This window comes from Plectropomus leopardus, chromosome 3 (genome assembly GCF_008729295.1).
Source record: "Plectropomus leopardus isolate mb chromosome 3, YSFRI_Pleo_2.0, whole genome shotgun sequence".
Lineage (NCBI taxonomy): Eukaryota > Metazoa > Chordata > Actinopteri > Perciformes > Serranidae > Plectropomus > Plectropomus leopardus.
In genome coordinates this window covers 12,965,412-12,991,692 of record NC_056465.1, presented here as the reverse complement: position 1 = coordinate 12,991,692, position 26,281 = coordinate 12,965,412, and the positions used below count along the sequence as shown (strand labels likewise).

Here is a 26,281-nt window from a genome sequence, read left to right as displayed (position 1 = left end):
GTCATCCTTGTGCCCCAGTGGATGTTTGTGCCAAATTTGAGAAAATTCCCTTATGGCCGATTTGAGATATTGTGTTTGCAAGAATGAGACAGACAAGGTCACAGTAACCTTTGACCAACAAAATCTTAGCAGTTCATTCCCAAGTCCAAGTGGTCGTTTGTGCCAAATTTGAGTAAATTCCCTCAATTTGTTCTTGAGATAATGCATTCACAAGAATGAGATGGAGGCAAGGTGACAGTGACTTTGACCCTTGATCATCAAAATCTGATCAGATCATCCTAAAGTTCAAGTGGACATTTGTGTCAAAGTTGAAGACACTCCCCTTAAGGCTTTCTTAAGATGCTGCAGTTACAAGAAAACATAATGCCTCTGGCAATGACTGCAGTTGGTGCAGAGGCACAGAAAACTCAATATGAATATAATATCTGCCTCCTCTTCTCTGTAGATATTGATTATACTGAACAGTTGCAAGTATAAACATGAACTTCATAATGTAAGCGTATGGGATTTAAGTTGGTGATAAAACGCATGTATGCAGTATTCTTTATTAGATAGCTGGTTCCAACACCTGCCTCTAAGCTAATACTGCAGCTCTGCCAAACAGCACTCTGTATGTGTGCGTCACTCACTTAACAGATTTAATGCTCTGATCCTCCAGTGATCTGCATGGTGTGTGTGTGTGTGCGTGTGTGTTTTGTCATACCCTTCAGCAGTATTGAGTGAGTGGATTGTGGTAGGAGGACACCTTTGACCAAGCAGAGAGGAGCAGCAACTTTGAAGCATCAACTTAGTAATGAATTTGTTTTAATCCCTGATGGACTAACACCCCCTCTTTCCATTATTTCAACTCATCTTCCTCTCTGTCCCTGTCCTCGTGCCTTCACATTTCACTCTTATTTCCCCCCTTTTCATCATTTTCGCATCTCTACATCTTTCCACTTGTCCTCCATTTTCTGTTTTTTTTTCTTTCCTGTCCTCAGTTATGCAACATGTGATAGTCCTTCCTGTCCATTTACGTAGACTGCTCTTTTTATTAGCGCTTATGAATCACTGTTGGTGCTGCTCTTACAGCGTGTGAACGAGGATTCAGACGTCCTAAAATGTTACATAAAATAATTTCTTTGATACTAAGGATGCTTTCAAGTTGATCTGTATTGTAAAAAGAGATGTGAAGTACAGAGAAAATAACACTAGAGTCGCCTCAGATGGACTCATCCTGCTAACAAATTAAAACAATTTTCCCCGTTCACATCTCTTTATTCTCTCTGATTTAACAGCTATACTTAAAGTAACATGTGACTGACAAGCTCTTATTCCTGTCTTTGTCTCACTTTAGCTCACTCTCCTCTCTTCCACTTCATCCTTGTTCTCTCTGTCATCAGCAGTTATGTAACAGGTATTGGAGACACTCATTGCCAGGAAGTGGAGTGATGCCATATGTAGGTGGTAAGAGCCCATGTGGGTGAAAACTGTCCATCCACGCTCACCCAGTGTCAGACTTACAAGTTCTACAAACAGTTACAGTGAAACATGAGCAGCTCTCCCAGAGCTGCAGATGAGAGAAAACAAGGTACTGAGCTGTGATATAATGAAAGGAACAAGCCAGGAGCTGAACCTCTGCCAAAGAACTGAGAGCGAGCTGTAGATGTGGGACTGTGCTGTAACATTTAGTTTAAATATGATGATAGCAGAGCCCCAAATGTGTTTTTTGATAGTGTCGCTACCTTTTTATTTTGATATGGTTTTATGTTCTATTACCTCTGTTATTACCACTAGAACTGCTGTTTTTATTTTATCCCATGTTTTCAAATGCATAACTCCTTTCTTGACTTTTCCTAGAATCATGTTATTGATCTTCTACTAAATATTTGGCACTGAGGGACAAAAAGAAAAGAAAAAAAACCAAACATTTATACCTCCAACTGCCACATGGGGTGATTTGACTCTCCATAGAAACAGCGCTCCAGTTCTTTATGCCATTTATTGCCAGTAACATCGGCTATTATTATCCCAAATTCATTTTTAACTTGCACTCAATGTTCTTCTAGACTAATTTAATTGTTTAAATTTGCTGTTTGTTTTTTGTAGTGATTCATTTGCCTAACAAATACCTATATTGAAATGCCTCTTTTTTTCTATAATGATTTAAAGCAATTGCACAATTATTAAGCATCTAAAAACTGAATCTTATTATTTTGTCAAGTCTTACTTATTATTTTAAAAATAAATGAAAATGAACAACTTACCCACTTCAAGAATTGACATATTTGGGCTTACTGATGCTCTTGTGGCAGGGGGTCAAAATGACCCTTTTGTGGTTATAGGGGGTACTGAAATGTTGGCAGTTCTAATATTAAAAGATCCTAATTTTGGAGAAAATAAACTTAAATACCTGTTCTGTTGCATCTCCGGGCCTGAGTCACTGTGGCAGAAAGTTAATCATGTCTTCCATGTCTTTTTGGGGGATTCCAAAGCTTTCCCAAGCCCACCCTCCAGCATGATTTTGGTCTGCCCTGGGGGTCTCTTCCACAGTGTGCTTAAAAAGCTCCCTGATTAGATGACTAATCCTTAATGGTCTCTTTTTTTGTTTTAGAACTGGTGTTGTGTCTAGAACTGAGCCCACATTGACATCATCATTTTAAATTTACAGTTATAGAGCTGTGCTTCAGCCGCCTAGGGCAACATTTCAGCAGAGCTCGTGCAGGATGCATCAGTTTTGTAACCAATGAATGATTCATTTTCCAGAAACTGAGATAATTTTAAACTGAACTGTTGTGTAAGAACAACAGGACATAGTCAAGAATAACCTCCATGGAAAGCTGAATATGATGATGTTTGACATCTAGAGCTTAGAAAGGAACTTAAAGCAGTATCAATACTTCTATATAATTACTATTAGGCTGTGTACTACAAAAGAATGGCTGGTGATACTGTTGGTGCTTCTTGTTTTCACTTAGTTATCAAGTGATTATCAGCTTAGTTATCAGCTTCATGCATGCATTTAATTGAGGTTAATTAAAGTTGCAAGCATCAACGAATGGGCCCTTGCAGCTTTGTGCACATCGGGGGTAATGGCAGGATGCCGGCAGATGCTACTAATGTTTTCTGTGAAAGTCGGACTCTGCAGACTCTGGTCTTAAGGTCCTCAGTTGGCAAGCAAAAATAATTGCGGTCAATTGGATTAAATTGCAAAAAATGCACATTAACTGCAAAGTAAATTCAAAATGACCGACTTCCTGTTGGGTTTAGAGTATGGCTCCAAGAGACTTTTTTATATGTCTCGGGATGTTACATGTGCCTCCCATTTTTTGTACATCTGGGTGAAACATGATGCAGGGGCTACTTTTTGTGGAAATGTTCTAGGGAGCACCACTGAGCCATTTTTTCACATCTGATGTTTTATCAAATTTTTCATCTGTTCTGATGTCTGTGTGTGTGTTTGCATTATCGAGCACCTTTAGCCCCTCAAAAATACAACTTATTTGGAGGAATAAGAAGACTGCTTTTCAGTAGGGTCCTATCACCATTTGGCGCTCAGGCCCAAATTATTTTGTCATTTAACAGTGCAGGGTTGGACAATTAAAGATGAGCTGTGGCCCTTTCACACCACACACACATATAGAACATATGTACAAATATTTTAAATATTTTTAAAATAAAATAAAACAGTACTTATTTTTAATTGCATATTCAGTCAGGCTTAAAAGGATTTCATAACCTCATGAGTCACAACAGTTCTCAACGTACAGAGCACCGTGAAACCACAATGAAGGAATACAAATTCTATAAATAGTTTTGCTTTGACACAGCATTACGGAAATTTCATATGCAACCTTCTGAATTCCTCGTTCCATCAATGCTGATGTACCATATGACAAAATACAGCACAAACATCTGGTGGTTTTGAGGGTGATACCGTCTGTGCTTTTTTTGTAAGCTTCTCTGCCTCTGTTAATCTATAGTATGTGTAAGCAGTGTGAGATAAAGTGTCTTACCGTGGTCACTCTCTGTCCCAGATCGACCCCAGTACCTCCGTCTCCGCTCAGGAGTGTGAGTATGCCGCTCGATCACCGCGGCGATGAATCGAGTGTTACTGACTGAAAGTAAAAAGAACACACAGGTCAGCACGCCCTGTTTAATCATAATCAATACATGCACTGTCACATAAAAAAAACACTATAATTAGTGTTAATTAAAGATAACAGTTTTTATATTTAACAATACTTACTAATTCCTCTGTCCTCGTGGCTGTCTTCATCCCTCTCATCTCTTTCGTTGTCCAGGTTGGACATTCTGACTGACATTTCTGGAGCAGCATGGAAGTACAAGGACAAGAAAAGTGGCAAGATGAGAAGATGCTATAATTCCAAAAGATATATAGTGGATTATTGGAGTATTACAAGTATGACAAGTATAAATTACACCCATCAGCCACAGCATTAAAACCACTGACAGGTAAAGTAAATCACATTGATCAACTTGTTACAATGCAAAGTTATGCTGGGAAATCTTGGGTCCTGGCACACAAGACTTAAAGGATCTGCTGCCAACGCCCTAATGCTGGGAACCTCAGGACACCCCAGAGGTCCTGTGTCCATGCCTCCACAGGTCAGAGCCAAGTCCACGACGGGGCCTCTGATCTGTTGAGGCATGGACACAGGACCTCTGGGATACTGCCACGTCCCACAGATGCTGATCAGACTGGGATCTGGGGAATTTGGAGGCCAGGTTGACATCCTGAGCCGTTTATGCGTTGAACCATGGTGTATTGTCCTGCTGGGGGCCACTGACATCAGTGTGTGCCACTGCCATTAGACGGGAACTTGGTCTGTAACAATGTTTGGGTTGGTGGTGTGTGTGAAGTGGCATCTACATGAATGCCAGGAGCCCTGGTTTTCATGCAGAGCATGGCATTGTCATGAAAAGATCAATGTTATTTACTTCACGCGTCAGTGGTTTTAATGTTTTGGCTGATTGCTGCATATAACAGGGTTTCTTTTCCAGCTAGTTTTCGATGTTGGTACAAGCTACAGCTGCAGAGGAAGCTGAACGAACACACACACACACACACACACACACACACACACACACACACACACAAATTAAACTGCGACTTACGAGCCAATTCCTCATGCTAATGCCTTACGATAGCATATAGCCACACTCTCCACCATCTATCCTAAGTTGTTTACCAAACTATCAGACCGACAGTGACTTGGACTCAAGAGTTTTAATGAGGTTGCAATCTTGTTTGATGTTTTAGTCAATAACGCTGAGTAATTACACAAATCATGCTGCAGCAGCTGCTGCTGCGTGATGCTAATGTCAGCTGTTTAGCTCCAGCAGCACTTGTCACACTGCTTGCTAATCAGGCTGCTTTAAAACTTTGTTTCCTGCTTCGGTATTTAAAGAAATGCCAGTATGTGAAAAAAACAAAATGTGAAGGTTAAAGTAAGCACCGACACTTGTTTTCACTGTAGGTCTTGCAGTTTTAGGGGTACTACAGGCCAATGAGTGGGAATGTATATGATACAGAAAATGCTGAAAATGATCCTGTGGGTTAATTTTGTCCATTGCACCAAAATGTATTATAGATGCAAATGTTAAACAACCATATTTGACTCCAGTTTAAACTTCACTGACATAGAAGTTTAAATGTTCTCATTTTAGCTGTTTGAATGTGTGCATTTGTGAGACAGAATCCAACTATCATTCCTACCCTGTGCTGCCAGCGGTGACATGTGCTGGTGCGAACGCCTGTGAATCTGGTGTCTGTACGCATACACAGCCAGCACCAACACCATGATGCACCCCATAATGCCCCCAGCAACCGGACCCACGGGGGCACTCTTGATCATGTTCAAAGATGCCACCTCCTCATCTGTGGAAGAAAGAAAGAAGAAGAGAGGAGAGGAGAAGCAATGACAGGCAGAGAGTTGTTTAAAGAAATTATAAAGGATTTCAGATGGCTATAGAAAATACAACAATTAAATACCAAACAGCTCTGGCTCAGATCCTAGCTCACGCTGCCATGCTGAGACATTTTCTACTTCGCTTCTATTCTCTCACCAGTGTGAAATGGCACAGAAAAAGTATTCAACTGCAGGCAGATGGCCATTTCTCATTTTGAAAACTGATAACAGAACCAAAGAAAAATAACCAGCCAACAGAAAAGTTTACAGAAATCTGAAATATTGGTGATTCCTGAGCTACGAAATTTAAAAAATTTATAAACTAACACTTTTTTCCTCTTTTGTTTTCTGCTTGTTTGTTTCTTTACTCTGCGGTGCACTACAGCACATTTAGGATAACTGTATCATAACTGTGGAACCACCTCAACTGAAGAATAAATGATGCAGTTGTGTCTTTAGAGTGAGTAGCTGTGCAGATCTAGAGTCATATCCACATTTCACTCACCTAGAAGTCCCATGCCATCTGCATAGGGACTCTTAGCACCGACGATGCCCCCGAAACACTCCTTCTGCAGGGCACAATACGGCTTGTCGAGATGAGTCTTACCATCGCTGTCAACCATGCACCACTCACAGTCCAACACGCCAAAACAGTCGCTAAAACAGGGAATAGAACAAAAAATACATAAATACAAGATTCTTGAAGGGCAAACATTTGAAAGATTTGAAAGACGTTTAAAGAGATGGGCCAACTGGTAAATAATCCTGTATTTTTTTTTGTTTTCTTATTACAGTGTAAATCAATTTCTTATGGAAAAAAAGATTGCCACAAAACATAACGAAGAAGCACAACACAACATGAAATGGAGGAAATGTGTGGAAAGAAGACTTATAAAGAACTCTAAATACCCTATACTTGTCATGAATATATTTCAGTTTTTAATATTATCTGAATTACTGAAGTGATCCCTTTTTTTTCTTCTTATTTTTAATTTGTTAAATGTACTTTGTTGATAATTATTTGTCTGACTGTTTTTTATTTGTTATTTTTTATTAATATTATTCTTTTTTGTGAGATGACGTCATTTCACCATGTTTTCATGTGAGTTTATGTGTATTATTTGCTTATACTAAAAAAATAAAAAATAAAAAAATAAACTGTCAGAGACTAAAGTGATAACCCTGACCCCATTCTGTTAAATGTATACGGGCAGAAGCCTCTGATGTTAAAAGCTTGATATTTCTTTAACGGTGCATCAAGGAAGATTATCTGTAACATGCACAGTGTTATGTTTCTGAGCTCAAAATGCACCAACTATTATAAAAAGTTTTTGAGAGAGAGTTGATTCCGTAGTGACTGAAAATTTAAGATTTGAGAAGGTTAGAAAGGTTCATACTTCCCATTTATTACCAGTGGGTGGCACTGTGCTTCTGATGTTTAACAAGAACCAATAACTTAATTGTAAATACACCCTTAAACTTATGGTAGATTAATATATCTCTTTGTATATGGCCTTTAAAGAGTGTGTTGGTATAAGCTTCAAACATTGGTGTATTTATTATACCTGTTAATGTGTACTGTGAATGTGTGTTTAGTGTGCATACCTGCTGGTGTATCTCTGGCTGCAGCGGGTGTTGATACACTGGGGCAGGGTGTCATGCAGACTGGGATCGATCACATTTAGACTCACTGGCTCCTGATGCACCTCACAGCTGGGGTTCCTGCACGACACACAATCAGAAAAACACATAAGCTGTACATAGAGAAAGGTGCAGGTACAGTCAGAGAAATTTCTTGGCTAACATACAAACATCCAGCTGACAACATCCATCAAAATCCTAGAATGAAACATGATTAGGCTTAAAAGAAAGAAACACAAAAAAGGCGATACGGTACAGTAAATCTGACGTACAAAGAAATCAAAGCATGAGCCCTCAAAGTCTTCAGTGTGTCAATTTATGCAAAGCAGCTTTAAAAGGACAAACATCAATGCAGCTTGACACAAAACACAGAGGAAAAATCCGACAGCGAAAAAATGATAATTGCACGTCTTCCTGAAATAAAGGGAGGATTGGCATTTGAAACACTGACGTGCTGTCAAACTCAGCTGATGGTTGATGAAAGGAGATGGGTGAAACAAGAGGGAGATGACGAGGATTGAGAGGACAAGAGAGATACTTCGAGGAAAAGAGAAATGAGGAAACACCCACAAACATTTGCACAGCATCCTAAATGTATATGACAGGAATTTAAAGGACACCACTTTTATGTACAAGGACTAAATGAATAAATGAATGTATTAAATGTTTAAGCTTATACTGAACGATTGATGTGAAATACCACTGACAGCAAGTGAAATCTTATCTGTAATATGCATACTAGATAAAAAGAGATGAATGTTTATTTGGAATTTGAATTTAAACTTATAGCAAGACATGACTGAATCAGCATGCTTTACTATTCTTTAAGACCTTTAGCATGCCAACTTTTTGAATTTATGATTAAAACCCCTTTATGGTAGTCAAATAGCAAAACATTAATAGTGATTTTCACCTGAACATTGGGTTTAAAGAATATCTCCATTTTTCTTGTCCATTTCTTTACAATGTTATTCTATGGAGACTGTATCCACACTGTGAATGACAGCTCTATCAGTGCGAAATGGCATGACATACAACAGGCTCAAAATACCTTTTTTTCTGTGTGCATGCACTGGTGCATGTAACTTTTAAAACAACATGCACCATTTATTTCACTGCACCATTTGCTGTTGTTTTTCCTTCTTTATCAGCAATTCCACAATGGAAGGATCCAGCCAGAATTACAATAATGTATAGTGAAACTACTTCACATTTTAAACGTTCATAGGAACAATTTGAGCAGCCTCCCAGAAAATTTAATGTGGAAATGTCAGGACATCTTTGGTGACTTCTTTTCTTTTTTATTTATGTGAATATTTATTTATATTAATTAATTTACCTATGAATTAATATTATGGACTAAATACACTGAAATTGACCTAATTGTCATGATTGTGAATATGTCTGAATGTATGACAATCACTATTCAGACCCAGCAGACTGAATAAGCTTTGAGCCCTGTACACAAAAGGATACCAGAGGGATTTAGTTATAATATTATTGTTAATATTTCTATAACTAGCTTAGGGCATTTTCCATTCCACAAGGAGTTTGCGTCATTTCAAATGAATGTAAAAACCTCGTATTAAACACTCAAACTTCCCTCTGGCCTCGTTATTAGGTGCACTAGTGCTATATGATACGACTACACTTAATACACTTCACTACATTACTACTCTCGCAGCCAACATCAGAACAGTTATATCTTCGATAAACTACCTCAATCAAATTGTTTTTCCCCCCTTCTTTTCAGTCTTATTATGTTCCTAAATTTAACACACGAGAAATCTGTGAATAGCAGTATATTGCAGTATGTTGTTCAGGCATGTCTTGCACTCACCTATTTTCAGCATTGGTGAGGTTGCCGGTGCACTCATTGACCTCCAGGGGGCACTCACATGGACACTCACATTCATTCTGCTCCATTCTGAAAAACACAACAAGAGTATTCAGGGAGAGAGCTCCACTGGTTTGTTTTGTTTTGTTTTGTTTTGTTTTGTTTTGGGTAAATAGTATCTGTTGTAACACATCCACATATATAATGTGTAATCTGTGTATCTGTTGGATTTTGACCTAACTGAAAATATCATTCAAACAAATGATTCTGCTGCAGCACTGCAACATCAGATAGTAATCTTTACCAAATTCCAGAGGACTGTCTCATGTTCTCGTTGAACAATCATGCAAACCATTAAATCTAACATCTTAAGTGTTGGTAAAGGACAGACCTGTGGCAGTTGAGACAGAGTCGGTCCACGGTGCTACAGGCGCAGAACGCCAGAGAGTCACACGTCTCGTTGACGATACCAGCAAAGGCGTTGGTGCCAGGTATTCGGGTCAGACGGTACTTGGAACAATGGCTACCGTGGACTAGGTTGGTCAGGTCCCCCTATGAGAAAGACAGGAAAAAACATGTTTTTTCATAGGAAATATAGATTCTAGCTATTTTTTCACTCAAAAGAAAGTAAAAAAGTCTGGGGTATAAGGCCTCTTTACAATTATGACAATAAAGAAAAAACTGTATCAATAACTAGAAAACATCAACTAAAAGGAACTTGTTCAAAAAAAAGAACAGAACATATACACAAATTTTGAGTACTTTTGGGTATGTATAATATATTTTGTTTTGCTTGTTTCTTTTATTTTTTAGTGTATAAATCTGAAGAGAACAATACAAAACAATTGATGCAAAAAGGGTAGGAGTAACTAATAACTTATTATTATTATTATTGTCTATTTGTTTATGTGTGTGTGCTTGTGTGTGTGTATTTGGGTTATATTAGTTGGTAAACGACCGAAAGAAATTAAACTAACCTAATAAAGCAAAGCATAAAAAAAAACACACACACAAAAAACCTCTGCAAACTTAGATTTGACTTTGTAATAAATAACTCCATCTGCTCTTTGTTCAACAAACACTGGCCTAAATAAAATAGTATTACATTAAATGTACCATTACAACTTTACAGCCACAGACCTTAATCACGGACACACCACAGGTTTAATAGAGTTGCAGTATACAGGCATAATTCAAGGTCGCAATACCAGGCATCACCACAAGGTAGCAGTGTTATACTATCCCATAATCACAAATTGCTTAGAGGCTGTGGGGAGTGTGTTTGTGGTCCCTGTCTGCATGTGTGTTCCTGTGCATCATTCATGCATGTTGAAAACATCTCCCTTGCTTACCATGATGCTGGTGTTGAACTTGTAGAAGCGCTGCACGGTGCGGTCACTGAAGCTGTTACACAGGTTTTTCTTGACAAAGTTGGGGTGGTTCAGGATGTCATTGGCCACCAGCGGCTCCTATCATCGAAAAGACAGAAGGGCAAAATGAGAAATGAAAGCTAAATCAATACAAAAATTGGACTATTCAAGGGAACTTTTGCATTCATAGATTAGTCGCTGGGCCTTCACCTTGTGTGTGATGTGCTGCTGCTCTGCAGGGGCGTGACCTTTGGGGTCAATGAGGGTGGGGTGAGCAACCAGGTACCCTCTGTCCTCCATTATGAAGCACCTACAGTGTACACACACAAATATAAGTAAAAACTGCAGACGGAGTGACAGAGGGGGATCCATTTAAAGAATATACATAACTTAAATTAGTCATACCAGTACTGTTTTTTATATCCCTCTTTTTCCCCAGTGCTTAAATCAACCTGCAAAATACTGCCCCATTCCCTTCACTCCTTTAACATTCTGCCAAATACTGTTCCTTTCTGCCCCACACCCCCTTCGAGCTAATCCTGTTTTATATGGCTCCTGAACACCAACAGAGAGAGCATGAAGGAAGTGGAGAGAGAGAGAGAGAGAGGAGAAAGAAGTGGAGAGGAGGAGGGGGTGAGAGAAAAAGGATGAAACAAAACAAAAAAGGAGACATAAAAGCTGGAGAAAGTATGTAGGACTGAGACAACAGCTATGCCACATCTCCAGCAGGAATGCCATGATAATCAGCTTATCTCTTCTCCCCTCCCTTTCATTTTTTTTCTTCTCCATCCCTCGGCAAGTTTAATTCTGGCTCAGTGAAAACAGAAGCTCAGCCACAAAGAAATTCAGGAGAAATAGCAATAAAAGGAAAAAGAAGAAGAAATAAGGAATACTTTTTACAAAGAAGTGAGAAGATAGGAACAGTAGACAAGAGAAATCCTCTTCATACCTGATCTTGTTGCCCTTGTCCTGGTTGCAGATGGGCAGCAGGTCTAGCAGGACCTTATAGAAGTAGCGTAGAGTGAAGTCTATACCCATCACTGCAATTGCATAACCAGGAGCCATCTGAGAGCTATGAAGACAGGAGACAGAGACGAAGACAGAGTGAAAAAAGGAGCAAACAGAAATGCATCACAAAGGAGAAGAAAGTTCAACTTTTCTGTTAAATTGTTTGCTGTGATTGTGCGCTAAGCTGTATACTGACACAAGTAACTGTTGGTTACTCTGCAGAACTTTATGATTACATAAATATTTACCCCACACCAGCCAAAAAAATCCCCATTAAACACATAAACAGAGGACATCACACACAAACCCTCACACATTCTCTTTAAATCTGTGTTTACACTGACTACAGGATGAGCAATGTTATGCTCACTGAGCCGGTCATCAACACACTAATCCTGCTTATCGCACACGCTGATACTGAATGTTTATGTGTACATTTGCATGGACCACAGTAAACACTTCCTATTGTGCTGGTGTAAGCGGTGTTGTGTTGCTAAGTTGCATTTTAAGCCCACAGAACTAGCAACATAAACACTTTAATCTCAGCCGCAGTTACAGGCTTTGACTCAAAGAGGCTGTGTTCAAAACATTCTGCTTTAACTTCCGGAAAATTGGCTGAAGCACAAAGTGTTACTTGACGTCTTTGCACTGGAGCTCAAGGAGATGGCGAGAATAGAGTGATTTGCTCAAGGGCACTTTTGGAAGAGCAGATACTTGAGATAACTGTGACTGAGCTCAGACCATTTGACTGAGAGCTAATCTGTTCCTCATTAAACAGCCCTGAAGGAAAAACGGTCAGTAGTCTCCTTTCACCTCCTTCAAATCTGATCATCTGTCTTGAGAGACACTGCACTCCTCCGGGCTGAGACAACAGCCCCCAAAAAATTTCTTGGCCCATAACCAAAGTGAATCTGCTGATGAGCAATATCACATACACAGAGCTCATCATTTTATCTCCAAGGTATAAATTTGTCAATCACAAAATGTTTGAACCTGCAAAAACACATTTTTTGGCCAACTGTAGGATGCAAAAAAAGCTCTGAAATCAACGCTGACATATCATAACCTTTCTAAGTTGTCATGGCAACTTGTTACAAAAATGTAGGTCTATTTACTCACTTTTAGCTCTGTTTTTGGTCTCTACCAACTCCTGAGGGGCATATCTGACTTGATAGCTGCTAAATGCTCGACAGTGTTCAGCTAGGCTCCAACTGTCTACCAAGAGTCAAGTTGTGGACAGCTAAACAATGAATTGAAACTCATATCTCTTGTGAGGTCTGGTGCCTTTACTTCTTGTTTTACTTTTCTAATAAAACCACTGAAATGCAAACATTTCCTTCACAATAACAGTGTGCAACAGTAGCACAAACCGAGAGGAGACATGGGGTCTGTAAACTGATTCAGTGATGTTATGTTCAGAGTAACGGCCATATAAAATTTGGCATTTGGCATTAGCCACAATAATCTATAGGTAATATCAGAACAGCTAATCTGTAGCAGTCAACAAGCCTCAACTTGTGGTTTTCCTTCTATAAAAAAAGGCTTTTTTTCGAAATTTGCACTTTTATTAACATGATAAAAAAGATTAAAAAAAAAAAACACATTCATCTTCTTACCTGGAGGCGTGGATGGTGTGGCTGATGGTGACGACGTAGCCTGCGCCGCCCACATCCAGGTACGGGCCCGTGAAGGTGATGAGGCCGGGGTTGGCCACAGCATGCTGGTACCTACATAGCACATCATGGGAAGAGAGTTATTTCATAAAGTCAATGAGATATATGATGAGATGCTTTTACGGGTTTTATCTTACCATCTGTACTTATGGAAAACATGAGAATGTGAAGAGTAATTTTTTGTGGGGAATTGCAATAGTGTGTTTGTTTAGGTCTTGACTGCATACAAAGAACTGTCACAATTTAATGATGGTCCCAATTTACTTCACTTTAGATAAATATTTTTTGCTTGGATACTTGATATTACAAAAAATGTTTTACCTGAGTTATCAAATTGGGTTTTTTAGCCATTTTGTATTAAAATATAAAAAAAACTTTCTGATCTGATAATACAAAGAAGGCATCTCATCCATAGTTAAAAGTACCAACAAAAAGCTGTTAGAACACCTGTAACCTTTCCAAGGTTCACATATAATTATCATAATTATGATCATTCCTTCCTCAAGGTCCTCTACTAACATATTTACATGAACAAATTAAATAGTGGATAACTGTCAGAATAGGCTACATTTGTTTCAATAAAGAAGGCAAAAAAAGTTTGAAACTGCAGATAAAGCTGGGCTGACTCTTTCCATGGGCTGAAGCCTAAAAGTGAGCCTATGAATGTAATCCTTTAATGGATATCACAAAAACAGCCTTTTGCTTTGATTGATAGAGCTCTGCAATGTGCTGATAATCATCCTAATGACACAAAACTTGCCATAATGATAATATTACACAACTAAAAACCTAATAAATATATAAAAATATAGATTTTTTAAAAATATAAATTTACTTCTGAGTGAAGAAAAACCTGTTTTGCCTTATATATTCTATTGGATAACTGTCAACTCATTACAATTCAGCAAAACCTCAACCTCACTCAGCTCAGAAATGGCTGCTGACCACTTTAAACACAAACATGTGCCGGCAGTTTGCGCACATACTCATTCCATTTAACTCCTACCTCCCCAACGCTATCTCATACCTCCTTTTGCTCCCCTAATACACAAACACACACATACACACACTTCTTCTCCCCCTTCACACCCTCCAAAGTAAGCTTCACCATTGTCTGCGGGTCGGGTCGAAGGCTTTGTCCATCAGTGATCCTGGGTAAATCCGGAGCACCCCACTGGGCGTTGCTATGTAACGGCGCACAATGTAGCAGTTGAGGCTACTCATTTCCATTAGTGTCATCCACTCATCCGTGACGTGACTGGTCGCCATAACCTCGTTCCTGACAGAGGACTGCGGAGGAGAAAGGGTGACAGGATGGAGGGAGACACAGAGAGGGACGGTGAGGGTAAAAGAAGAGAGAGAAGGAAGGAGGAGGTAAAAAAAAAAGTTTAGGAAGAAGTAGAAAAGTAAGAGTCTTAATCTGGGGTTTGCCTGGAATGTAATTTGGCTAAAGCTTTTGGCAAGCTGGCCTCCAGTGTACCCCCAAACAAAAAAGAAATAAAAAGTAACTCAATTTGAAGACACTTAAACTTGAAATGATTCTACTGTGTTGCTGTTCAGAATAGTGAAACATATTTTTATGAAAGTATGAGCAAGGATCTACAAGGCTAAAAAAAAACCCCAGTATTTAGGAATAAAAGAGATGTGATTAGCCATAAAGCCCTGAAAAACACCCTGAAAAATCACATCCCAGTACCATTTTCAGAGAGGCAGAAAGGGGTGATGAGGTCACCGGAGGGGGCCTTTAAGACTAGCCTGGGAATCAGAGCTGGGACTGGGGCTTAGAGTTCAAACTCTAACCCCCTACTCCCCCCAGGACAGGAATGCACACGGGCTGCCAAAACTACGTGGGGGCTTGTCCCCCTTCTTAAAGATGCAGAACTTCTTTTGAAATGTGTGCATTTTAGCTGTAATGTAAGCAGCCAGTTGTTGTTGGATGTAAAATGTATGAGTTAAAGTTGCTTTAAAAGGCACTTCAAAACAACTATCTTGGGACCCATTAATTTTGTGCGAATGTGTTTGAAAACACTTACAGAAGAATATGAATATGTGTGCACTGTAACGTGACCGCAGTGCTGGCTACGTGCCATGTGTTTGTCGGGTAAACAACATTAACCCTGTGTGCACCCACAGGCTGGTCCCATGCTTGTTTACCTTGAGGCCTGGGTTGGCTATGAGCCTGGTGTTATCGCTCAGGTAGGCGGTGTAGTGCTCCACCATGCGCTTTGTTTCTGGCTGACTGAGGTGCTCATAGGGAGAGGAGAAACTACCAGCTGCCAACATCACTGTGGGGGACTCTGGGAAAGAGACAGAAAGGGGAGAAAAGGGGGACAGTCAGAGATGTTAATTGATGTGTTAGAGCTGACTTTGTATAAAAAATAAAGTTGTGGACTTCAGTCCGGTGCTGTTTTCTTACCAACTGTGGCGAGCTGTTTGAAGTGCAGGCAGGAGCTGGGCTGACCCAGCAGGTCTAAACGATGGTACAGCAGCTTGGAGCTGGGAGCTGTGTTCAGGTTCTTCAGATGCTTCACCGGGATCTCCGGCTGCACGTACACGATGCACAGGATGAATGACGTGTCCTGAACCTAGAAGATAAAAAAACAGGAGAGAAAAAGGATGAAGGCTAATGATATTCAGTTGTTTTGTTACTGTCAACACACTTCATGGAGAGACAAAAACAAAAGTGTGTTAGTCCACTGGTTCCCAGCTGGTCATGTCCAGTCACGGGGTTCAGATTTCTTTTTAGTCATTAGCTCAAAGTCCACACATTAAAATGACCACATATTCAATTTCATTTCACAAAATGTAAACAACACATTGGTTTAGGACACAAAGAAATAAAATGTACTGCAAGATTAAGCTCAAATGGCACTTCAAAATAGAAGCTCTATCAGAAATTCACAGTACTTCAAAATTAAGTTAGTTTTTTATAAAGTTGACTTGTTCACAAGTTATTTACAGTCCATTCAGAATGGACCTGTAACCCACTTTTGGACCACGACCCACCAGTTGGGATCCACTGTTGGGATCCACTCTAGATACTTTCAGACTTCACTGACTGTGTCTGCGGTTTGTAATTCCAACTAAGAAATAAACCTTTCGCAGTCCCAAATGTATACTTTCCTTTAAAAGAAGTAAAATAAGACAACACAATGTCACAAGTGGGCTCTGCAGTACAGATTAGTTCACATTTGGTGTAATGGAGTACCTCCGGCAGCAGGACAGCATTGGTGGAATTGACTTGAAATAGATTTGTTTTTCATAGTTTTTGGGCAACATTTGATGTCTACAGCAAAGAGGAATACACTGTATTGGCCTTTGGCCGCCAACAGAATGATGATATTGACATCGTTCTTTCCATTGTTGACATTAAGAAACTAGAATGACTGCTTCAAGGTTGCATGCTTCCAAGAATCAGTCAAGTTGTGCTTACAGTTGACACACACACGCACGCACGCACGCACGCACGCACGCACGCACGCACGCACGCACGCACGCACGCACGCACGCACGCACGCACGCACGCACGCACGCACGCACGCACGCACGCACGCACGCACACACACACACACACACACACCCCTTCCTCCCCGGCAGCACAGAGGATCTATACAATCTGCACAGTTTCATGGTGGACACCCAAGATTAGTGTCACTAATTCAGTATCTGACCAAATGTTTCCCCTCCTGTTTCTGAGTCATGGCATTGAAGAATGCCAGGAAAACATTACTATGTCACAGTACAGCTGACCTTTGACCTTTCTGACATAAAATGTCATCAATATATCAATTTCTTTCATTGGACATTTCTGAAAAACTTATATGAATTCTTGGGTTATGGGCCAAATACATATTTTGTGAGGTCACAGGAACCTTGACCTTAGACCACCAAAATCTGATCAACTCATTGCTGAGTCCGAGCGAATGTTTGTCCCAAACTTGAAGAAATTCCTTGCGAGTGTGATATCATGTTCACAAAATTGGGATGGATGGACAGAACAGAAGAACCCAAAAAAATACTGCCAGCCTTATTAAAGATAAACTTATTTCAGTAAATGCTGCGGAGGAAAAGAGGGACAGGAAAGATGAAAATGGACACATCAATATTTTACTCCTTCAGTGCCCTTTTTTTTTGCAGGCAAACCCTTAGAGGTAATGTACAACACATTCACCTTTAGTTACAAGTGTAACCTAATGAATAAAACATTAGTAGTTGATGTAATTTAAACATTCCACTCCTACGTACTTTGTACAAACTAAAAGCCAGACAGACAATGACATTAAACACACTCCCCATCCGTATCTGCTGTTTTTCAGTGTTTAGTGTCGACCGTAACAGACAGTATTTCATGGGTTTCACACGTCTTATATATATTTTGCTAAAAGTACATGCATCAACCATGAATTTACAATTTTCTATATATTATAAGACTAGTGAAATGGAGAAATATATAATTTGATCAGTTTACATTGTTTATTATTGTTAATAGGACGCTGGATAACTAATCATCAGGGATTTATGGAGAAGAGATGGGATTAAATAAGTGCATACTTCTTCCCACTCCTTTTCGGACATGTAAACCAAATTATGTAAACTGTGTTTGAGAATCTTTTGTGTGCTTCTTGTTTTGTATAATTTTTGATTTCGCTGTATTTTCATTCTTGTATCATTTCTCTTTAACTGTTCGAAATAAAACCAAACCAAGAGGAAACAGGAGATAATCACCTCAGCTGACCATTTTTAAGACATACTTTTGTCTAAATTCTGGTCACAAGCACAAAAACATGGTATACTCATAAAGGAGTCCCAGGACATTATTTGTCCTACAAAAAGACAGCACGTCGGCGTGGGAAACAACAGACTCTTCTCAATTTCTCTCCTCTAGGCCAATTCCCCATTTTTCTAGCTCTGGAAAGTTCATTTTAAAAAACAGTGACAGCTGCCAAACTCATGGCAAAAGGTGATGTCTTTGAACTCTGCCGCCCGTGTGAAAAAAACAAAAAACAAAATGTCAAAAGCTTTTAAAAAAGGCTAAAAGGGAAATGCCTAAATCAAGTGTGATATTCTTGCTCCTGCCAAGAATCTAAATGTCAGAAAGCAAAAAGGCTCAATACGGCGTGATGTTATTGCTGTTCCGTTGCCATTTGTTCCTAAAACATGACACCTTTGGGTTGGAGAGGAAAAGCAGATTCGAGGGACAGACAGTTTCTGGGTCTGGAAGCACTTGGTTTTTATTACGCCGACTAATTTAAGGTGGCGGAGGTTTGGTGGAGACATAAAGGCTGGGAGTGTAAATCTCGGCACTACTTTCAGACCACGGTACAGTAATGATTACAAGCGATAGACAGAACAGATGGAGAAAGTGTATATGAGATAGTTATTGTCCCAGAGATCCCCTCAGAGATCATCATGAGTATATATGATCTTTTTGCACATTAACTGACACTCAAATGAGGGAAAAATAACTCAGTTAGTTCAGAATTTTCATCTTTACGTTTTATAATCTGATATTCTATGGAAACAAGACTGTATCCTGCAGCAACATTTGTTTGACTCCTCTTGGCAATATTTTTTTTGAATACTATATACAAAGCTTCTTATTCTATATAGCATGTCGGAGTGGGTAAGTTTGCTTGTTTGTAGATGTCTACAAGTGTAAAATGGTGTGCAAAAAAATCATTGTTCAATCTATGCTGTGTAAGTGTCTGACTGTGAAGTTAAATGTCACAAGTGAACATGTGCTTGATGTTTAGTTTCTACACGGACACCTACCAGTTTCCAGGCGTAGCTGACGTTGTATGCGTCTTTGCTGTTGTCCCGGAGTCGGTTGGTGTGCCAGGACAGAGAGGAGTTGACTGGCACACTGATCACCTGACTGCCCAAAGGAAGGCTGCACAAAACACACAGCATTAAACAACAAAAAAGGAGGAGGAATTCTGGATATATTTTAGAAATGTAAGTAAACTTCTCATTGTCTCATACCTGAGGATATTCTGTCGGACCACAGGGAATCCTGGGATATTCTCATAGTGGATGATGTCAGTGTGCAGGGGAGGCTCGGTCATCAGGTAGGGCCGTGTCAGTGATGGATGCATCAGGGTATATCCTGGAAAATCATATCATTAATGTTCATAAATACTAAAACTACAACATGAACAAATCACTAAAGAACTGGATCCACATATAACATTCAAACAGCTATTCAAAATAACTGTCACTAAGTGCAAATATATTGCACAATTACTCCTGCAGTCATTACCATTTAACATTATTCCATTATTTATGTGCCAATTAACATCCAAACTTCTATATCCACATTTTATATATCAGCAGAACATACAAGTCTATCAGTTTGTGTTGTATTTTATGATTCTGGCACAAGACAAAGCCAAGTTTTGATTTCCAATAGCAACAAGGGATGAAGGGACCAGGGTTGATCCAATAGCACACTGCAGTACTTAGCTGTAGATATATTTTTTTTAAAAAAAGCTGCTGTGCAAAAAGTTGAAAGTAATTTTAACATCTTATTAAACTTAACTTATTAAATGCCTTTAGACCTGGCGGATCATACCCCAATAGTGAAACATGTTTCATTTCGCTCAAAAAAATGTACCCACTGAGTTACAGATGTCTCTTTCACAACTAAAGTCTATGAGAAAAAGCAACAAACAGTATAAAAGCTCTTGATGCTACAAAAGTCACAACATAAACCCAAGTTGATGATGCTCATTTTTATGCTGCTTTTCCCCCCAAGATCTTAAATTCGGCTGAGAAATAGAACCAGCATCTAACCTTCCAACTGTTCTAAATACGATCAGTAGCAGAAAGCACTTTGGTGGTGCTCAGAAGTGCAGTGCTGTGATAAACACAGCTCTTAACAGCAGCAGAAATAATTTTGGGAGAGCCAGAAAGCCCTCAAGATACTCGATTGAAAGCCCATCTGTTTTGAAAGAAGAAAAACATTTTTTTTTTTTTTTTTACACAGCTCTAATACACTGTGTATGTTTGAGACAGACAGTACGTTGGTTTGTGTGGTGTCTCACTCTGAGGAGAATTCATTTGCTGTATTAGACAAGGCATCTCTGTCCTCATACAACAAACTACAGCACTCATGGAAAAGGCCACAGCGTGTTATAAGCTATGCATAATTCTATACATTACTCAGTTTAGGTATAGGCTTGCCTCATTCTGATGAACATACATAAATAAATAAATACCTTCCATGCAAAAATATTTTCAATTTCTGCTAATTTCAATCCCAGGTACGGAAGCCTCTTGTCAGCTGTGTGTTTACTTAATTATATTTACCTACACTGTAATTGCAAGCAGACGATTTGAATGCCAGCTAATAACTTTAATGGGACGCATTTGTCAATGTTTACCGAGTTGCTGCACTAATAAGCATATTGCAGTAATAAGCTATAATTTGATGGCATATTTATTACAATTACAAACATTTTAGAGCGGAAAAAAAGAAAGTCTTGTCTCATTGAATGGAACAGCAGAGGAGAGAAAGTCACACAGCTGCAAAAATTCACTTATAATAATTAGGTTTAAAAAGTGAAAAATTATGATGCTCAACACTTATTTAACCATCCAGGTAAGTAAATGTGTGTCTGCTCGTGTTTTATGATTTGCACCATTACATTTTCATTTCAGATTCCACTTTTAACACACAGTTTTCATCTTTAATCCTCATAAATATCTTACTAGTTTGGCAGGAGGACATTATGGCGATCAGTATTACTCAGTATACATAAGAGAATTTTTCAGCTATGTTGCATCCATCAAAAGTCCAGCCATTGATGTCTGCTCTCTGAAGCTACAGACAGAGCACAACTTACTGCTGCACAGCACCTGTTGGTTTACTCTAGACCCCCTCAGGCTGAGGCCAAAACAAACCCGAGACCGGACACGAGCACTACCGCCCTGCGCCGTGGCAAAGCACTGAGGCATGGCTCAGCAGAGAATGAAATGCCAAAGAAGTGCCAGTGCTACCAAGACGATGTCAATTAAGTCTAATAAGGCCTAATGGCTGTGGGGGAAGTTGAAACAGACAAAATAACGTGTAATTCCACTTGTATGTGAAACAAAAACACCAAAACAAACTTCCTTCCAACCATTTGGAGTTTTTCTCTAACGCTGTGACTAATAAAGATTGAAACCTTGAATATGCACTGAAATGTTTTGTAGACAACTGGAGTCTGTAGGTCATAACAAGTTTTTTTTCCTGATTGATGCTTGTTTTGTGATGGGCTTAAAAAATTATGTAACTGCACAGACTTTATTTTGAGAGCAGGCTGTAAAGATTTAAAGCCTTTTCTGCTTACAGTTGCTACTGCTTATGTGGCCACAAATGGATACTACACGGGACAAACAAACGGGCCTACACCAGTTGTCATTTAAATTAACATGTACCCACCATGAGGAGACTCAAAATGACCAGAAAGAGACACGAAATTGCCTCAGAGACACCAAATGACCAAAAGAAAAACAATGACCACAAAAAGGGCCAAAGCGATAAACAAGATGCAAAATAACAAAACCAGTAAAAAAAAAAGGTACAACCACACAAAAGTATATGTGTTTTGGGCCTTTGGCATGTCCGTGCCCTGAAGTGTCTCACGATCCACCCGTGTATGTGGCTGATCACGAGTTAAATGTTGGAGAGTCACTAGCCCAACAGAGATGTTTGCACTGAGCTGATTACTACCACCTCACCTGTCTAGCATGTGACTAACCTTTGTTGTCAATGAGGAACGTGTATGAGGCCAGCGAGTCTTGGTAGTAGGTGACATCCTCCAAGATGTAGGCCAGGTTCACATCCACGCCGACCACGCCCAGGAGCAGGTTACCAAAATAACACGGCCGGCTCACCGTCATGATAAACCCTGCAGAGAGCAGAAGAAACACCTCAAGTTAGTATATCTCACTGAGATTCACACTTTTTTGGTGCAAATAAGTTCTGTTGAGCTCTTTTAATTCATTTCTATGCACAACACAAGTTTAACAGTTTTAATATTTTTCCTTTGATAGAAGTGTTTATAAAAGGAATAGCTTGCCATGTTGGGAAATACCTCAGTTTCTTGCAGATAGTTATATTAGAAGATAAACTTTAATGTCTTTACAATAAATATGAACCTGAAGCCAGATGGTATTAAGTGTAGCTTAGCATAAAGACTAGAAGCATGGGGAAACAGCTAGCCTGGCTCTCTCCAAAGGTAACAAATCAGCCTGCCAGCACATCTGAAGCTCATACATTTACATCTTATATCTTGTTTTATGTTTCCCCCGCCAAGCAGCTGTTTGAGCCCAAAAAATTACAGCATGCAACTCTCTGTAAAAGCACTACTTTTACTTAGTACTTAGTACTTTTTTACAGTGTGTTTTCTACATCTCTGTTCTGTGTCTATTAAACAAGATATAAATTGCTAAATGGTGAGCTTTAGGTGTGTGTATCTATAGACAGAGCCAGGCTAGCAATTGTCTCCTGCTTCCAGTCTTTATGCTAAGCTGCCCTGATAGTCAATGGGCTCCAGCTTTGTGTTGTGCTCACAGTTATAAGAGCAGAGCTGATCTCTCTTTGGACTCTTGGCTGGAGAGAAAACACACATATTTCCTGACTATTCCAGCAAAATGTAAGTAATTGCAATTTCTATCACCTTTCAGTGCAGTCTTATTCAGTCTAAACTTGTTCAATAAACTCTATGTCAAGGAGTGTCCAAACCACTCACCGTCTCCCATGGGGTCGGAGTACGGCAGGCTGAAGCGGGCCAGGTCGATCATGCGATTGGGCAAGTTGATGTAGAAGCGGCCCACCGTCGTCTCGAGGTTGCTCAGCTGGTTTAGCACCATCATGCTTCCTTTCACCACTGGCATCATGGCAGCTCCTGCTGATCCGGATGAGGATGCAGCAGAGGAGCGGTCTCTGTCAGACATTCGGTCGACGCCGTATTTCACAGAATTTTGCTCTGCAAGATCCCTCAGGAAGGCCAGTTCCTTCAGACCTGTTACTCCCTCTGAATAGGGGGAGTGAATGGGAGAGAGAAGGAGGTTAGCATAGTGAGGGAGCGTCAAATTTGTTTGATTTAATCGAGGAAATCCGTAACTGACGGCATGTCTGAAGGCCTATTGAAAGGGGTAAGTGTGCAAATGAAAAGAGGTGGGAGTGGTGGAAAGGAGGTAAAAAGAGTAAACAACTTTTCACTAAAGAGCGCATGACTCAGATTCCTATAATAAAAGGCAACCCACTATTCACTTCCCCTCTAGCTGTAAAAAACAAAACCTTCAAGGGGCTGGAAAAAAAGAAACTGCACTCCTGCAACCAAACGGCAGCAGAAATCATCAAAAATCTTGAAACAAGGAGTATTTGGAGAACAAATAACCTAATGCAGCAAGAGGCATGCATGGCACACGGTGATTAATCAAAGCACACAAGCTGTACATTGCCACACAACTTACTTGGCAACAGGAGCAGAAACATTTCACATATGCAGGCCTGGACTTGTGAACTTGCGTCATGATCTATATAAGCTTTATTTGTTCAGTCCCGTTCATCTGCCACACAAGTATTGTCACCCATAAAGCTCAGAGATCACGACATGAATAAATCCCTCATCGCTTTAAAGAAAATATGCAGCTGAGTCGTTAATGCACTCTTTAAACTGGATCGTTCCAAGCTTCATAAGGTCATTTAGAGGAGAATGGATAGCCACGACTGGCCCCTTCAGCTGTCACCTGGAACATTTGGCATCCTACAACCTATTGGGGAGGATTGGAGCACCGAATGTCTGCCAGTATCCAATCATTGACTGGATTATAGCAGAATCCCTTTTTAATGCCATGGCTCTGCTGATCATCACGCTGGGCGACGGACGGGAGGCAATGTCGTCATGGGTGGCAATATCAAACCAGCACAAAGGAGAAAGTTTGCTGACAGCACCGATTTCTGTTCACTTTAATTTAAGGGGGAGAATCCATCCCCACTCTTCTTCTAGGATAGGTATGATCCTTTTTTATTCAGCTGTTTGAATTTAAAGGAAAATCTACATAATTATCTTGTTGGCAAACATGGTTATGCTTCTCACTCAAATGCAATAACTACGTATGCTGAGGCTTAGAAAACATTTGAAGATGTTATTTTGTGCTACGGGACATTGTAATGGGGATTTTTAAATATTTTCAGACTTTTTATTGACAAAATTTTTTGATCAATCAAAAGAATACAGCCACAAATTAAACAGAAATGGTAAGCGGGTAATGATTAAGATAATGGGTAGAGCTCATACTTTAGCTGACAGTTTATTTAGCAGGTTATTCAGGCTACTACACACAGTTTTGGTGAGAGAGGTGGGCATCTCATCAGCACACACACACACGCACACACACACACACACACACACACACACACACACACACAACCGTGTATTATACTGCCAAGGGACTGCTGATCTCCTTGAACAATCAACGCTTCACATTTGGCAGGGGATGCAGGGAATAAGACACCCACACCCACAGTGGGCCTTACAGCTGTGTGCAGCAGTGTCAGCAACAAAACAAATGTTTTTTTGGATATGCAATGCTAATAAACTCAGAGGACGATAGATTTCTACATCCTTTTCATCATGGAGCTCTTTAAACAGCCAAGGTCCTCTGTCAGTCACACACAGAGTGAGCAGCATGCCCTTTGAAGTCTCACTCTCTCCTCTCTTAGATGTACCTCATTTCCATTCTCTGATGCAAAAACGATTTGTATTAATGGTGGACTAATGCATGCGCAGCAGAGGTGAGTGTATGCGTGTGTGTTGCAGAGGGAGGCAGGAATTAGAGGAGGCAGATGGATGGATAAGGACAATAAAAGAGAAAAAGGAAGCATACACACCAACACACACACACACACACACACACACACACACACACACACACACACACACACACAAATAAAGCCTTTGAGGTTTCTGAGCACCTCTCTAACCTTTATTCTTCTCTTGAACACATTATACCCAAGAACATAGAAAAATAGATACCTAACACACAGAAACAGATCCCAGCAGAGCTAAAAAATAAATGAAGTTCTATGAATTTGTAACGAATATGAAGCCAAAATTGTGTCAATGACTGTTCTGTGCTTTATTTCTAAAATATATGATTTTTCAGCTGGCCGATGTTCAAAATACTCAAGTAAATCAAAAAAATGTATTTAAGTATGCAACTAAGTATAATGTGCAAAATAACCTAAAAGGCTACAGCTCTTCATTTAGTTTTACACCGTGAGAATTTGAGCTTATGCATTTTAAACTAGAATCACCAGCTTGCAGTTGTGTGTCTTCACAAATCAGCTGCAGTTACAGTTTACATCCATGTTTTTCCAGACTTGCATGTAGCCATGGCAATTGACAATGCTTTAAATACAGATGCTGCTGCAAAGAAGGTACTTATTCTAAAACATGGATGCTTAACACACATCTTTATCTATACAATCAGCACCTTTTCAAGGAGGACACCCAAGATTAGTGTCACTAATTCAGTGTCTGACCAAATGCTTCCACTGCTATTCATAAGTTATGATGTTGAAAAATGGTCACACAAGTGTTGTTTGTTCTTTTGCAGAACATTACGACGTCACAATGACAACCCTTTTGGATGAAAAAGATTTTTAAAAATTTGATTGCTTCATCACTTTATCCCTTGAGATACTTGTGTGTTTTATTAAGAGTGTGAATTCCTGAGTAAAGGTCACAGTGAGCTTGACATTTGCCTTTGACCAACAATGTCTAATGAGATGATGAGTCCAAGTGGATGTTTGTGCCAAATTTTAGTAAATTCCCTCACTGCGTTCTT

General features: G+C 39.7%; 1 protein-coding gene across 1 annotated transcript in view; it reads right to left on the bottom strand.

Moving 5' to 3' along the window:
- Nucleotides 1-26,281, bottom strand: part of cachd1 (cache domain containing 1) — a 102,536-nt gene that overhangs the window by 6,784 nt on the left and 69,471 nt on the right. The window contains exons 9-26 of the mRNA XM_042483872.1: nucleotides 23,176-23,460; nucleotides 22,183-22,332; nucleotides 19,424-19,547; nucleotides 19,214-19,331; nucleotides 15,858-16,026; nucleotides 15,596-15,738; nucleotides 14,550-14,731; nucleotides 13,385-13,495; nucleotides 11,710-11,832; nucleotides 10,971-11,070; nucleotides 10,743-10,859; nucleotides 9,782-9,942; nucleotides 9,394-9,480; nucleotides 7,518-7,634; nucleotides 6,418-6,569; nucleotides 5,720-5,881; nucleotides 4,229-4,306; nucleotides 3,996-4,097 (exon numbers count right to left, since the gene is read on the bottom strand). Coding sequence (XP_042339806.1) covers nucleotides 3,996-4,097; nucleotides 4,229-4,306; nucleotides 5,720-5,881; nucleotides 6,418-6,569; nucleotides 7,518-7,634; nucleotides 9,394-9,480; nucleotides 9,782-9,942; nucleotides 10,743-10,859; nucleotides 10,971-11,070; nucleotides 11,710-11,832; nucleotides 13,385-13,495; nucleotides 14,550-14,731; nucleotides 15,596-15,738; nucleotides 15,858-16,026; nucleotides 19,214-19,331; nucleotides 19,424-19,547; nucleotides 22,183-22,332; nucleotides 23,176-23,460 — 2,481 coding nt within the window. The remainder of the gene's footprint in view (nucleotides 1-3,995; nucleotides 4,098-4,228; nucleotides 4,307-5,719; nucleotides 5,882-6,417; nucleotides 6,570-7,517; nucleotides 7,635-9,393; nucleotides 9,481-9,781; nucleotides 9,943-10,742; nucleotides 10,860-10,970; nucleotides 11,071-11,709; nucleotides 11,833-13,384; nucleotides 13,496-14,549; nucleotides 14,732-15,595; nucleotides 15,739-15,857; nucleotides 16,027-19,213; nucleotides 19,332-19,423; nucleotides 19,548-22,182; nucleotides 22,333-23,175; nucleotides 23,461-26,281) is intronic.